We start from the raw sequence: 15,613 nt of genomic DNA, 5'->3' as shown, positions 1-15,613 counted from the left end.
TCTTTCTGTATGTTCCCCTAGTACATCCAAAGGAAACTTGTGTCACACGTCAAGAACCATCACTGTCCTGAGAAGCCGCACCATTCGCACTCAGAATCACTAACCAAACAAGACTGCAATGTCCTGTTGGCACTTCTTACACCGTCCCAATGCTTAACTTTGTCTGAGGAAGAAGAAAAACCTACAGCACTAATGTTTGCATCTTTAAGCAAGGTCAGTTTCCTATGACAACTGCAAGCCACAGGGTCAGATCTGACCTACTGAAATGATTAAGGTGTCCCCCAGAGTACTCTTTGCCTCATCTTTTGTTGCAGGCCTCAGAGGTTGACTTCAAAGAGCTGTTAGCTGAATAAACTGCTCTGGCAGTCTTGTCTTTTCTTCTTTCTCAAGGATCCCACAGGCCCTTCTTTCTCATGTTATCAGCAACACCTCTCACAGATTAACTGCAGGCATCCCACATAAAGTCATGGCTGTGCTTGTGTTTATATGACAGGCGCCTGCAGCTCCTGCAGCTCTACAGGTCCTCGATAACCAGTCACATGGCCAATTCAGGCAACCCATTCACCCACTCAATACCCACCCACAACTTTGAAACAATGAGGTCATTTGAGCACAAACTGAAATATAAGTGATTCTTTCTAAACATAAAACCCCCTTCTTTATTGCAGAGGTGACTGAACACTGCAGCAGGTTTCCCAGAGAAGGTGTGGAGTCTCTCTTGATCCAATGGGACACATTCCCAGAGCAATCCCCTCTAGCTGACACTGCTCCGAGCAGATGATCTCCAGAAGGTATCTTCCAACCTCGTTCATTCTGCAGCTCTGTGGCTAGCACTGCTACTTGCATTTAGCATCAGCAAGTCAACTGACACTCCCACATTGTACATCAGAAGGGCAGCACTAACTTCTTACTACATTACTATTCCACTCTTCTCTCGGCATGTCACTCACCCTCACTTCTGCATCCACATTTGGCAATACAGGAAGTTACCAGCAAAACCATGAAGAGCTCCTGACCAACACCTGCAGGCAGCTAAAATCAGAGAATCATAGAATAGCTTGGGTTGGAAGGGACCGTAAGGCTCCCCTAGTTCCAACCAACCTGCAATGAGCACGAACATCTTCAACTAGATCAGGTCGCCCAGAACCACATCCAGTCTAAATGACCTTGAATGCCTTCAGGGATGAGGCATCCACCACCTCACCTCTCTGGGCAACCTGTGCCAGTGTTTCACCATCCTCATCATAAAGAATTTTTTCCTCACATCCAGCCTGAATCTCCTTCTTTTAGTTTAAAACCACCACCCCTTGTCCTATCACAACACGCCCTGATAAAGAGTATCTCCCATCTTTCATGTAGGCCCCTTTTAAGAACTGAAAGCCTGCAATAAGGTCTCCCTGGAGTCTTCTCTTCTCCCGGCTGAACAACCCGAACTCTCTCAGCCTTTCCTCGCAGGAGAGGTGCTCCATCCCTCTGACCATTTCTGTGTCCCTCCTCTGGAACCTCTCCAATAGGTCCATGTCCTTCCTGTACTGAGCACTCCAGAGCAGGATGCAGGACTGCAGGTGGGATCTCATGAGAGCAGAGTAGAGGGGCAGAACCACCTCCCTTAACCTGCTGGCCACGCTGCTTCGGATGTAGCCCAGGATATGACTGGCCTCCTCTGGGCTGCAAGCACACATTGCCGGGTCATGTCCAATCTTTCATCCACCAGTATCCCCAAGCCCTTCTCCTCTGGGGTGCTATCGCTCCATCCCCCAGCCTGGATTGAATCCAGGAGCCTGCAGGCATAATTAGCATTTTAGGCTTCCAACAGTAATGATAAAATGGAAAGAAGTTCAAATTTTCTAAACAAATCATTATTGTTTCACCTGAATATGAACTGTCTTTTTGCACATGGATTCCTCCTGTTGGTCCCAAGCAATAGCAGAACACAAATGGTCCAGAGATTGTTCAGATGAGTCAGATGGTCTTTCAAATAAAAATGATTTAAGAACACTGTCTTAGAGCCACTGACCAACCCCACAAGTAATGCTCCTCTCAACCAACAAAACCTAAAAGCCTTGGATCATTTTCCCTCTTTGCGATGACAGAACATGAGGTGCAGTTGCTGGAAGCAGGGAGGAATAGTCAATTCAGGACAAATCTCTCAAAAACAGCTATCAAGCCAAAATCTATAATCCTGTATTATATATTTAATATATAATATATAAATATAATATAAATATATAATATATAAGCCATCTCAGTAATCCAATTCTTTGGGTTTTGAATAGTTATGGATTATGTGTTTGCTGAAGTTTTCTCAGAAGACTTTCCATCATCTTCAAGGAATATTAATCAATCCTGGAAATTCTAGAGTCCACTATTAACTAAAAGCCTGGATCGAGAGATGGGTTTCACCTCAAGCTCCAACAATAGCCAGGCAAGCTGAGGGCTGGAAACATTTTCACCAAGAGAAGGTTACAAAGGCAACAGGTTCACTGCTAGCAGTCCTGTCACTAGCTTTGCAGCTTCGGCCTTTGGTGATGGATTGGTTTGGTGGTGGTGGTTCTGCAGCTGCCCAGAAGGAGATGGAGTGTCTGATCACAAGTTCTGCATTTAAGACAGATTTGTCATGTACGTAAATATGAGTGAAATACATAGGTCCCGAGTGGGTGAGCCTAGTGCCTGCCTCACCATCACAGGTAATTGTATCATGATCAAACCTAATCCTAAAAGCAGCCAGTCTCAATTTCAAATCAGTTTGCTTACCAAGAACAAAGACAAATTCAACCTCCCCTCCTGTCCATCTAATCACACTTCAGACTAAGTCAAAGACTTTAGACTCTTTGTCCACCATTTGTTTCAGAAGAGTCCTCCATGTCCCCCACCACACTGCTTCAAACGTAAGATTTACCGCATCCACCTAGAATTGCACAGTTGAAGGCTTCCTGCCATCACATCACCTCCATCACATCATCACAGTAAAGCAATTCTGCACTTCAGGAAACAAACAAAGAAAAATCTTAACAGGCTATTCTGTATCTGAGATCCATTAGGAAGCTGCTGGGTTTGCTATAGGCATTTAAAGAAACATAAGGGGCACTTATAAGACTGCAGCTTATGTTATCAATCACTTTCAGAAAGAAACCCAATTCAGCAGCCACTCCAACTGAGAGTGTTGTGAAGTGCAATTGTCACTGAAATGTTTTGTTATTACCAACCTGGGCAGAATGAGCAAATACACCTCTGCAGGTGAGCTATGAATGAGCAATCAGCACTGCAGGCTGCAGCTTGAAGAGATAATAGCATCCAAGCAGCTACAATGCTGCCTTGCACACAGCTAGGCCAGGCTTAGGCTGACAAAAGTGAGCAACAGGCATTCTGACTGCATGTTAAAGGATTCTGAAGGAAAAGCTATGAGGCTTCCCTCTCCCAACATGTACAAAGCAGGAACACACAGATACAGACATGCATTGATGTTCAGTCTATTCGCAGGGAAACTGAAGCTTTGTGATGCTTTCAGCCCACTGTTTGGCAAGAATTCTGCACATACAGTAGTCAAGGGACTGCTCAACAGCTGTCACTTGAAGAAGCGAATCTTTCACATCCTACTAAAGTCAATTCTCCTTTAAAATACACAATCTGCAATATGAAAAACACAATCTAAATAAAAAGCCATTTTCTCCTCCACTACTTATGCATCTTTTTAAGCCATGATGACCACGTGCAGGTTTGCAGCAACAGAACATTGTTTTCAGTGGGGAGGCTTCTGGCAACCTGTAGCCCTCACCCACTTATCCCAGGCTTTACCTTTAGTTGTGCTGATGCAACTTTGCTGTAGACCAGATAAATGAAATAATTTTGGCTAAAAAGCAAACAAGCCCACCCATTTTGGGGCGAGGTGGGCTTGTTTTCTCCCCTTTTTTGCATTTAAACACAGCACAGATGTGTAAAAACCACAGAGTGATGTGGTTTACAAGAAATAGCCCCTGAAAATAGCTGCATTGCTACAACTGCAGCACAAGGCTCTGAACATAACTAAAGGAATAATGCCCTCTAACAATTTTCATCCTTTTGTGAAGTGTAAGGGGAAAAATCAGGAGTAGGATGGGCAAACCCCAGAAAAGATGCCAAAGTTTACTTTCAGCAAAGCATAGGTAGACATAAGAATAATAAACAAAAGCTGTATATAGAGGTCCTTTGCCTACGGCTTCCTTTTAATCAGTAGTAGGTTACGGAAAAGACTATGTTCACCATGGTGCCTTTTAAAATTGAACGTGTATTCATTACTCCCTTTTTGTTCCTGCAGTTGGTCACGTATCAGTATTGCTTTCCCCCCACCACCCCCAAACAGATATAATTCAAGAGATGACTTCTTTAACTTTTTCCCATTTGTGCAATCACCAGGAAAGGAAAGAACCAGATGATACCTTGAGCAAATATTGAACGCCAGAAACAGAGCAACTGCCCGCTCCCTCCCAGCTATATCACAATAGTGTGAACAGAGGAAAAGCACATACCTTGTTACCTCCTGCTGCAGTCGGGACACACTGGGCACATAGAACATCACCCCAAAGAAAAGCAAAGGCTCATTGGCAAATTTGTCCAGCTGCTTCTTTAGAGGTTTTTCTAGTTCAACCCAGCGGACTTGCTGGCTCTTGCTGAGAAACCAAAGGCCGAAGTAGTGTGTCTGGATAAAGAAAGCAAAGAGTGTCAGTTTACCTTTTTCAGCTGGATCACACACACTATCAATGACACAAATGCAAATAAGAACAGATGGCATTGTGTAAATTTTTCCATATGCAAAATCAGAGTAATTTCTTTTTCACTGCCCTTTATTTTTAGGACAATCTTGAAGGCAATGACAAACTAATATTGCAATAAACTTCATGGAATACTATCTGCCCCTTCCCATCTCTTTCAAGTGCACATGAAAGAGTTCTAGCTGACATTATGGCACAGGTTACATAAATGATTTACAGAAAGTGTCTGAGTCTTTGTCTTCTTTTACACTGAGCCTTGTGAACAGACAGCAAACACTAAGTCTGACTCAAAGCACAAAGGCTTCAGGAGACTCTGGATCACTGCAGGCAAAGGACTAGGACTCTTCCAAGTATAAAAAACAGAATGCAAACCCACACGTATGTGTCAAAGTGTATTTACCAATAACAAAACCCAATACAGAAAACGTTTACTTTTTTAATGCATTCACAAGGTTTTCTGATGGATACACTTAAAATGTACAGCACACAAGTTGTTTGCTCTAGGCTTTTACAGAAATACCTGGTTGAAAACCTCAGCCATTTCCTATCCCGTGTAAATCTGTAGCACCTCCTGTATAAGCCACACAGGACTGTTGATGGTGGAGAGTAATTAACAAGGAACAGTGTTCAGAACTGGAACTTCAAATATGACAAATGGGTAATAAGCAGCTGAAGGAATAGCCAATCCATCATGAAGAGTTCTAATGAAAAGCTCTTAAACCAGTGTATTTAATACACCGATCTACTACTGCCCGCAAATACATACTGTAATTAACAGCAAGTACTACAACTACAGATCTGGAGAAAAGGAGAAAAAAGCATTCATGTTTAGCAAAGGAACTAATTCCTCAGTTGCTTGGAAATCTGACTGTAGCCAAACTGTGAAGTTTGTTTCAACATCTTTTTCTTCAGTATTTCAGCTGAGAGCATCTGGAGATTTCCGGCAGTGCCTTCAACATACAGTACCACCCTGTACTAAACACTGAAATGAAGACACTGTAACTGCAGGAGAACTTTTGTGGACATCAAGATTTGAAAGCGGGATCATTCCTATTTCTGCATATTTCTCTCATTTTAGTTCAATAAAGTTTCTTGGAGTATAATCCAACTACTCCCTATTCCATAAAAACTTTCCAGAACTTTCCATTAGATTAGATTAAGCCTAAAACAAATACAATACTTATTGTATTATTATAGCTTAACTTACCCGGACAACAGTCCTTCCACAGGCAGTCAAAATCCTTTATATATATAGCATCACATTTTAATTAAAGATACTTGAAACAAAAACTAGAAAAACCTCTATTTGCTGTTTTATAAAGCTTTCATTTGAAATTACTTTCAATACATTCGAAAAGTTTGGCCTTCAAATCAACCATCAACATTTCACCAACCAGATTTTCCAGAAGTTCATGCTTTGAAATAAAAAGTCTTCAAGAGCAGCAGACAAATTGTAATCACCACTCTTTGCAAAAGCCACCATCAACAGCTTGGCCAGAATAGCATTTAACTAAGGTGACACCTAATTCAACTTGATTGCTCAGTTAGGCCTGACAAGCCCACAGTGAACGGTGCTCAGCCCTTCTCTTTGAGCTCACTTTGGTACAGTGAAGCAAAATCATTCCTTTTTTGAAGAGGATCAATATAGTATTTCCTTGTAGAATTTAAAGGTATCTTCAATAAATCCATCAATCCAGGGCACAAATCAAGAAGTCAGCATCTCCCATAGGATAAACTTAAACCAAACCTAACCAATTCACTGATAAATGTCTGATTTCCTTCTGTAGTCATCACTGGATAAAAAGTTCTTTCTGACAAGCTCCCCATGATAGTAATTAGATTAAAATGAAGGTGGGGAGGTACAGTGGAGATGGCAAAGGAAAGGAATTCACATGAAGGCAAAAAAAAGCATAGTGATTTTACCACCTCATAAGGGAAATCCTTTAACACAGAAAATCTTTAAAAATCACTGCAGGGCAGCTCATCTCAGCAAGAAACAGTGCAAAGCTGTGGAAACAGATCTTCCATATGACTGTAAAAAGTAAACATCCATACCACCTAGGACCCAAAGTTGCCACGTCAAATACTTGTAAAAGATCTAGCAACTAAAATGATTTGGAGTCTGAAGTCTAAAAGAGTTATTCAAGGGATTATAAGGGTATTGCAATTCAACAGCTCAAATGAGCACAGGAAGGCAGGCGGACAACAAAAGTTTAGATTTGCTACAGAAAAGCTCTTCAGGTACCAAATCCAGAATCCTAAATCACTTCCAAGGGTTAAGAACTGAAGGGAATGCAGTGTGTAAGCTTCCAGACTCCAGCAGACACAGAGGACTGACCACAGCAGCATGCATTTCACACAACTGAAAGATGACTGTTTTCCTGGAAAGCAGCCTGGAGAGGATCAAGCAATTGCAGATGAAGCACAGGGACTGCAGAACAGAGCTCAAGTCACAAATGCATTTTGGAGAGACAACCAACACAGTTCTGTGATTATCAGCTCCCTGCCACCAGGAACTTTACTTCCTGAAAACATCAGCATTTTTAACAACCCACAGTGGGGAAGGACTCGCGTAGCCACTACAGCAAATACCTGAAGAGACTCTACTCCCTAAGAACATTAGTAATGCCCAAACAGGAACGGAGGAACATGGGACTGGAAATGGCTGGACCATCAAGTTTAGTATGCTATCACCAGGCATGACTGTCCCAAAGGCCTTACACAATCCATTTCATGTGTTGCCATACACTTCAGCCCACAAAATATTTTTAGAGTACAGATACCCCATGAATTAGATGAGGGGATATAAAAATAGGATCTTTTCCTCTGCAAGTAGCTGATTGAAAACTAGGTTGATTCCAAAAGCTGGTTCATTTGTCCATCTGTACAAAGTGAACCACTGACTTCACTCCAGTTTTCATGGAGTAAGTATCTACACCTATCCCTGGCAGGCTCTGAAGTATCATGGGCTGCTTTAGCAAAGTAGCAAAGAAAGTGAATGACGCTTCCAGTCACAGCTGACTGACTGGTGATACACACTGAAGGAAAGCTTTTCTTAGTGCTAAATGTATGCACATGCATCCGTTTGGCAGACAAAGATCTTCAGTTGCTACTGCTTTTGGTCTGCTTAATCTGCAAATACACAAAGAGCTCTGTCAGAAAAGAGTTTACATTAGTTTTTCTCTCAAGGTTTTAAAATCTTTCTTACCTACCACACGATTCCATAAGTGGCACAAGGAAATTGGCTTACACTCCTCCAGGACCTGCAGTCCTCTGCTAAAGCAGCAGACAAGAACCAGAGCACCCGCACACCGCAACAACACTATGTGAAAAGCTGATCCTCAAGATATGGCGAGTCAGGAAAGAAATCTGGATACTCAAAACCTGTGCCGAGAAGTCTTCAAAAAGATGACATTATAGCTGCCACTTCAGAAGGCAACATACTTGTTTTGGACTTAGCTACAGTCCCAAGACCAGAACTACCCCTGCCTTTATGTCAGACAAAACAAGTAGAATTGTCAACAGCAGATGACAGCCACTTACTAAACCAGCAAATCTCATTCAAAAAGATCCAACAAGACAGGATCAATGTTTATTAAAGCATCTGGTTAAGCAGCCAACTAAATATTTATCCTTGATAAAGAGGCAGACTTCCAGCTCCTCTGGGCAAAAAGCATTAAACCCTGCTATCCCAAGGAGCTCGCACCACTTTCAGCAGCCAAGTGTTCCTAGAAGGTCTCTTGTCCAAGTACTGCCTGAACCCTAACCCAGCTTTGCTGCAAGACAAGTCAAAGCAAGTCAAACTGCAAGGCAACCTAGCTGCCAAAAACAGGTTTTCAGGAGGATACAAGAAGAAAGGTCAGAATGGCAGCAAACAGCCACCAAAGCAGTCAGCATCTGCCTGTGGTGCTCAGCCCACCACCATCCTGCAGCACCTCAGTGCTGGAGGTACCACTGGGAAATAGAGCTTGAAAGAATAATTTTGGTTGGAAAGGACCTTCTTCCCATCCCACCCCCCTTACAACATGTCAGCACATTCCATCTTTGAACTTCTTATCGTTTTATAAATTGAATTAAGGGGAACAAAAAGGAGAAAGAGACATGAAGTCTCGCAACAGAGTTGTACAGATTACTGTGCTATTCCAAGCAGGTTCGCTCTGTCTCACTTGAGGTGAAAAATGCCATTAAATTGGGGAAAAAAATCCTTTTTATAATCTGTGCGTATACATAAAACAGTATAAATGACATTTCTGACGTTGTCTTTTCTCTCTTTCCCTTCCTCTCCTCTTCTCATCTTTACTTTTTACATAATGCTGGCCTAAAAGCTCATTTCATTGGAACCAGTAACTGTTCAACTGGGAGACCTGATGCTTTGTAAAGAGCTTTGCTGAAAAGGATAAAGCCAGATTTTACAGTAGTTACACGGTTACACTTTCTACTGACCTACCCCTGAACCCTGACTCAGTCAGGGAGGGAGCTGCATTCCCCAGAGATCAAATAGAAATGCGCATAATCCATTAGATACTGGTTTTCAGTCATGTGTAGCACGATTGACAGTCCTTCACAACAATGCCTACAGTAATCTCAAACAGTTTGGCTTTTTAATAGAGGTGTGTGGACAGAAGAAATCATCTTGATGGATGTATTCCTAACATGAAGGTAAAGCATCAAACAAAAATTGATCTTTTCTTTTAAGAGAACACATAAGAAGGACATGAAGCTGTTGGAGCAAGTACAGAGGAGGCCATAAGGATGACCAGGGGGCTCAAGCACCTCCCGTGTGAAGACAGGCTGAGAAAGTTGGGGCTGTTCAGCCTGGAGAAGAGAAGCTGCGTGGAGACCTCAGAGCAGCTTCCAGTATCTGAAGGGGCCCTACAAGGGTGCTGGAGAGGGACTCTTCATCAGAGACTGCAGCATTAGGACAAGGGGTGATGGGTTCAAACTGAAACAGGGGAAGTTCTGGCTAGATACAGGGAAGAAGTTCTTCCCTGTGAGGGTGCTGAGGCGCTGGCACAGGGCGCCCAGAGAAGCTGTGGCTGCCCCATCCCTGGCAGTGTTCAAGGCCAGGCTGGACTGAGCCTTGGACGACATGGTCTAGTGTGAGGCATCCCAGCCCATGGCCAGGGGTTGGAACTGGATGATCTTAAGGTCCTTTCCAACCCCAACTATTTGATGATTCTATGAAAGAGGTCAGTAATTCTCTTCTCCCCTAAACATTGAAAGCAGCAATGGATGCTATCAGAATCAACCAGAAAAGGAGATTAAAAAAAAAAGACAGTCAACGATTTCCACCAAAAACTGCTCTACTGTTGAAATCTGAACTTTACAAAATTGGTTCAACATTGCCAAAACTTTGTTTGGGAAAAAAAAAACCCAAAAAAAAAGTGGGGAGGGTAATGAAAGAAGGGAAAAGTGTTCCAACAACATCAAAGTAGTCTCTTCTGTGTTGTTAAAGCATTTTTCATCTTGAAACACAAACTTTTTGTGCTGACATATTTCTTTTTGCATGACACAAATCAGTTTGAAAATGAAAGAAACCAAAGCAATAGAAAAAGCCCATGGAATTGAACACTGAGCAGAACAACTTCCTTTGCTACTCTACAGTCCAACCTTTTTTCTCTGGAAAATTTTGAAACTGGAATTTTTAAACTTCAGGCTTTGTTCCAAAGTGGAAAAAAACACATCCAGAAATCAAAAAATGCTCTGTGGAAAAGAATGCTGACCCACATGGAGCTGTTGTTCACAAACACAGGTGAAGCTCCAGAGAGAGCCATTAGGCCCCAGACTTCTACTGCACCAACTAGATATGGGCTCACACTTAAACAGGGGAAGTTCAGGTTAGATATAAGGAAGAAGTTCTTTACTATGAGGGTGGTGAGGTGCTGGAACAGGCTGCCCAAAGAAGTGGTAAATGCTCCATCCCTGGCAGTGTTCAAGGCCAGGTTGGACAGAGCCTTGAGCAACATGATCTAGTGTGAGTCGTCCTTGCCCATGGCAGGGGGTTGGATGATCTTAAGATCCTTTCAAACCCAAACCATTCTATGATTCTATAAGCCCACAAGGAATACAAGGAGAATCACTTCATTCATTTCACTCCTTTTTGCACTGAAAGGAAGGACCTGACCTCTCTGTGAGGACACCCTAATGCAGCACTAACAGCAAGAAAAAGAATAAAAACAAAGGGGGGGGGGGGGGGGAAGGAAAAAGGGAATTACTGGGGAATCTTCATCTCTAGAAGGGAAGGGGGAAGATTATTCTACCAAAATCCACATAAAATCCAAGAAAGAAAAATCATTATGCAGTATTCAGACTCTGCCCTATTCCTGACTACTCTGCACACATACACACAGAGTGAGATTCTTTTCTCATTCTTTATCATTATTGACGTACAAAAAGGGATTTTTGTTTGGCTTTCATCTGCACTAGTTATTTGTATGCCACGTTCCAGTTGCCAGCATTACCATTAACGTCTTACATTTGTTGTTCCATTGCTGTGGAACAACAAACATAAGACACTGCAAGATTACCTACTTGATTCTATGATGATTAGATTTCCCAGTTGTGCATACAAAAAGCATCAGCCAGGACAGTCCGATGATAATGCAGCAACTTCCAGGCGTGGTTTTTAACTTGTGATTTGCAAAAGCCTAGAAGTATGCAGGATACATGTAAGGAGTCCACAGAAGGTAAGTAAGAAAACATAGTTCATTTGTGCCATGCATGTTGGAGAGAGATTTCTAAAAACATCTCAACACTCAGAATAACACTGAACTCTATAGCAAGAAGTAGAAGATAAAGGATTTCAGCCTTTAATAAAGTGAGGCTGAGTTTATTCAGCCTTTTCAGCAGCACTGGAAATGTAAAAGAAGCCTTTCAGAGTTTCGGATGTGAAATATTCCAGTTAAACAAAATGAAGGAAAAAACCACCATCCTCAAACTGTTACTAGTTGCTCCTGCTGTTAACACAACTGTTGCTTCTCTCAGTATGTTAGAAACAAGAATATGAAGGTGGACACTTAAAAGCCAGTGATCTCCCTCCCACTGGCATAATTCAACCAGCAGCGTTGGTGAAACGTTCGGTTTATGTTCGGTAATAACTTACTGTAACTTGGCCCTTGGAATCCCAGTTCAACAAGTAACACCCATCACTTTCTAAGAGAAGAAGAAAGCTCGTCTTCACATTACAAAGAGCTCTCAAAGTTCTAATGAATGAGCAGCAGCACAAAACCGTGAGTGCTGTTCTGCCTTCAGTTTTCATGCAGCCAGAGTATGCTTGCCCAAGCTCCAGCTCTGAGAATACCACAATTCAAATGAACAGCCTGCCCCAGCTCAAACCATGTCAGATTATACAGTGAGAGATGGTCTTTCCCGAGATACTCTTACCTCACGTAACTCCAGCCTCTGAGCGACAGCTTCCAAGCACTCCTGCCCCGTGCTCTCCACGGAGAGGGTGCACTCGATGACATTGCTGTCCAGCAGACGGATCCTTGTCACAAAGCAGTTCTTGCTCAGGACGTTGTAGCGTCTGGTCCGTCGCAGCTTCAGCCCGAAAGGCATGGCTGCTGGCCTGGAAGGTCGCCCCTTCCCTGTGCTCTTCCCAGAGTTATCAGCACCCTTGTTGACTCGCCTTGAAGGCTTCTTCCAGTGCCACGACTCTCCTCCAGAAATAGAGGTAGCTGTCCATTCCCAGGGAGACCTTCAAGGGATTCCTGCAACAGACATACAAATAAGCAGAGTGAAGTGTGAAATAAGATGTTCCTAAAGTTCAGTGCAAAAAAGCTTAAAGGAAAAGAGTCACATTTTAAATCATAAACTAAACACCTCCATGCACAGGACTGCCAGGCACTTACTACATCTCCCAGAAGAACACCTCATACAACACATATTCCAAAATTCTCTTTTGGCACTGAATGTAAAGCACAGATTTAATTGCAAAGCCGCTCTTTGAGAAGCTCAGAACAAACAGCAACTCTCCAGGGCACGCATCCAGAGGTGCTAACTCTCCCACCATTACCCCCACCACAGGGGTCTATAACATAATCTTCACGTTAAGTTTTGGTGCCCTCGGGCCAGCTTTGAAAGCTAGCTTAAAAAAAGAGAAGAAATAGAGGCATTTAAAAGAGGGGTGATTCTGAAAGAAGAAAGGCTGGCTGAAGTCAGCAGGAAATGCACCAGTGAAAAAATAAAACCCCGAGTATGCATGTGAAAGGCAAGAAGCATCCAAGCCATTTCAGAGAAGGTTCCTCCGATGCAATCCCTGACATGTTGCTCACTTCCAGCTCCAAAGCAATTCTGTATTTCACCCTTTCAGGTGGAATGACTAACTGCAGGAAGGCAGCTGTCAGACATCATGATAATGCTCCGTGAGAGAAAGAGAACACATATTCTAGACACTGGTTCTAATTACTACTCCGAATATTTGTCAGGGACACATGCAACTGTGAAGCCAAAATACAAAGTAGACAGAAGAAGCAGCGATACAGAAATAAGGACATTTAGGAAGCTATGATGCTCATCTGTGAGATCCACTTCTCTCTCAGAGTTTAGTTAGGAGCAGGTTCAAGCTAAACCAAACCAAAGCATTTACAGCTTTAAAATGTCACTTTTCACGTGCACAGAGGAATGAAGTAAAAAGCAAACTACTTGCTACCAAGCCTTCCTGGTTCCATTTGAATATTCTTGAGCAAGAAGTGGAGGGACATGAAAGCTGGCATTTAAAAGTCCATTCCTTGTAACAAATAGTACTGCAAACAAAAGCTAGCTCCCATTTCCTTGCTGCTTAGGAGAAGGCCTGGAAAGCATTGCCAGCAGAGTACGCATCATTTAGCCCAGTGTGACGTTTCAAACAGATATTAGTACATTGCTCACATGTATCATCTGGCATAGAACTGCATGACTCAGTTATTTTCACTTTTTACTGCATGTAGTTGCTACGGAGATTACTAAAAGCAGCCCAATTGACTACAGGGATTATTGTTACACTAGAAACAGAACTATTACATGTTTGATTAAGCGTATTTTCCAAAGCCAGTATATCCTTGCATTTATTAGGGGGTTAAAGCACCACAAAACAAACCCCAAAACACAGAAACAGAAAACCACAAGCAACCTCTCACTTAGGTGAGTGACTACCCTGGTAGTCTACTAGCTTCACCAGAGCAAAGCCTAGAGACTTTGAGAAGGAGCATGTGCTATTTGACTGAAGTGCAAACAAACCTATCACATTAGCTCCTGTGGCTTAATCTCTCACTCTAACTTTCATGGGTACAGAAATAATGTATTATTTTCATATGACTGCATGAGAGAGCTGTTATACCTTGCATCTCAAACATCAGAAGCCATCCAAGACACATGAATACATCCTCACAACAACCTGGTGAGGCAGGGATGTGTTACCCATGACTTAAAGAAGAGAAATTGAAACAAACATTAGCCAGCTTGTCCAACATCACTCAGGAGAATGGCAGCAGATCTGGGTACTAAAACACACAGGCCAGGCTACTGCTTTAACTCCTAGACAACTATTTGGCAATTATCTTGCTGACAAACCTATCCAGAACTGCACCATGAGGTTGAAAAGTGGGAAGAATGGAAGGAAATTACAGAGAAGGAAGGGTGTGGAGGACTACATCTTATCAAGAACAGCATTTCTGTTCAGTCTCTGGCTTTGCAGATTATTCTAAGCCAGACATATGGGGAGTTTTAGCTAGCCTAAAAAAACCCCCTATCTTTCATTACTCTTAGCTGCACACATTTCTTTGCAGAGCATGAGCCATCCTCTGCACAGTAATTGTATGGTTAGTAGCAGCCTAAAGATGTTCTTTCCTGTGGGGGTAGTGAGACACTGGAACAGGTTGCCAAAAGAAGTGACAAATTCTCCATCCCTGGCAGTGTTCAAAGCCAGGTTGGATGGAGTCTTGGGTGACATTGTCTAGTGTGAGGTGTCCTACCCATGGCAGGGGGTTGGAACTATATGATCTTAAGATCCTTTCCTACTCAAACCATTCTATGATTCTATGAAATCAATGTCAGTTTACAAAAAGTCAATGTGATTAGCCTTGCTGACCAGGCACATGTAACACCACAGCTCTCGCAGGACAAGCCGTCCCAGAAGACATGTGTGCAAACATGCTGTTCGGGAATAAACCCACTAATTCTTGTACAATGGCAATGTTGACATGGATTGCAAATGAATTACTCTATCATAAACAAGGCCAATATTTCCCCCCCTTTTCCAAGAGCAGTGAAGTGTCAGGAGTTTTCCTTTAATTCTGCTGAAAGTGATGAGTAAGACATACAGATGGGATAACAATGCGCTTTGTGCAATAGGGTTTGAGTTACTTTTTCTTTTCACTTAAATATACATGAATGCCTGATGACAGCTCTTTCACATGACTTGTCACACTTAGTTTCCAGTTAGAGAATGAATCAAGACAGCTTGAAATGGTTCCGATCAGCTCAGCCTGTAGCAACTATTAATTTTCAATCCAATGCACATGTCTAACTTTCCTGTCTACACTTCTTCTGGATGACCAACTTCCTGCTTGGATTCTCTGGTAAGCTTCCTAAAGAAGATCTCAAAGGCCCTGGTTACATACAGGTTCCTAAAGCAAACAGTGTTTTTTGTTTGTATAATCTTAAAAGTATCAGGAGCACTCATTATTACTCACAGCTATTTTGTAGACAACTGAGAAAAGAAGATGATGACAAGAAACGGAAGGGTTTGGTCTTCCAAGTGAAGGATTATTCCATTACAGGACCTCCTTTCCTGGCTAAAGGATTGCCAAGGAGTGGCAATGTTCCTAACCAAGTTAACACAACTATGCAGGTGTCCAAAACACTTCTCAAACTCACACTTTCACTTA

General features: G+C 42.5%; 1 protein-coding gene across 1 annotated transcript in view; it reads right to left on the bottom strand.

The window, feature by feature from the left end:
- The window catches only part of PTPN14 (protein tyrosine phosphatase non-receptor type 14), a 122,943-nt gene that overhangs the window by 65,696 nt on the left and 41,634 nt on the right, over positions 1 to 15,613 (bottom strand). The window contains exons 2-3 of the mRNA XM_030499580.1: positions 12,132 to 12,457; positions 4,506 to 4,675 (exon numbers count right to left, since the gene is read on the bottom strand). Coding sequence (XP_030355440.1) covers positions 4,506 to 4,675; positions 12,132 to 12,305 — 344 coding nt within the window. The 5' untranslated portion in view covers positions 12,306 to 12,457. The remainder of the gene's footprint in view (positions 1 to 4,505; positions 4,676 to 12,131; positions 12,458 to 15,613) is intronic.

The sequence above is a fragment of the Strigops habroptila genome, chromosome 10 (assembly GCF_004027225.2).
Source record: "Strigops habroptila isolate Jane chromosome 10, bStrHab1.2.pri, whole genome shotgun sequence".
Classification (NCBI taxonomy): Eukaryota; Metazoa; Chordata; class Aves; order Psittaciformes; family Psittacidae; genus Strigops; species Strigops habroptila.
Note: the sequence above shows the minus strand (reverse complement) of the source record. Positions and strands in the feature narration are given on the sequence as shown.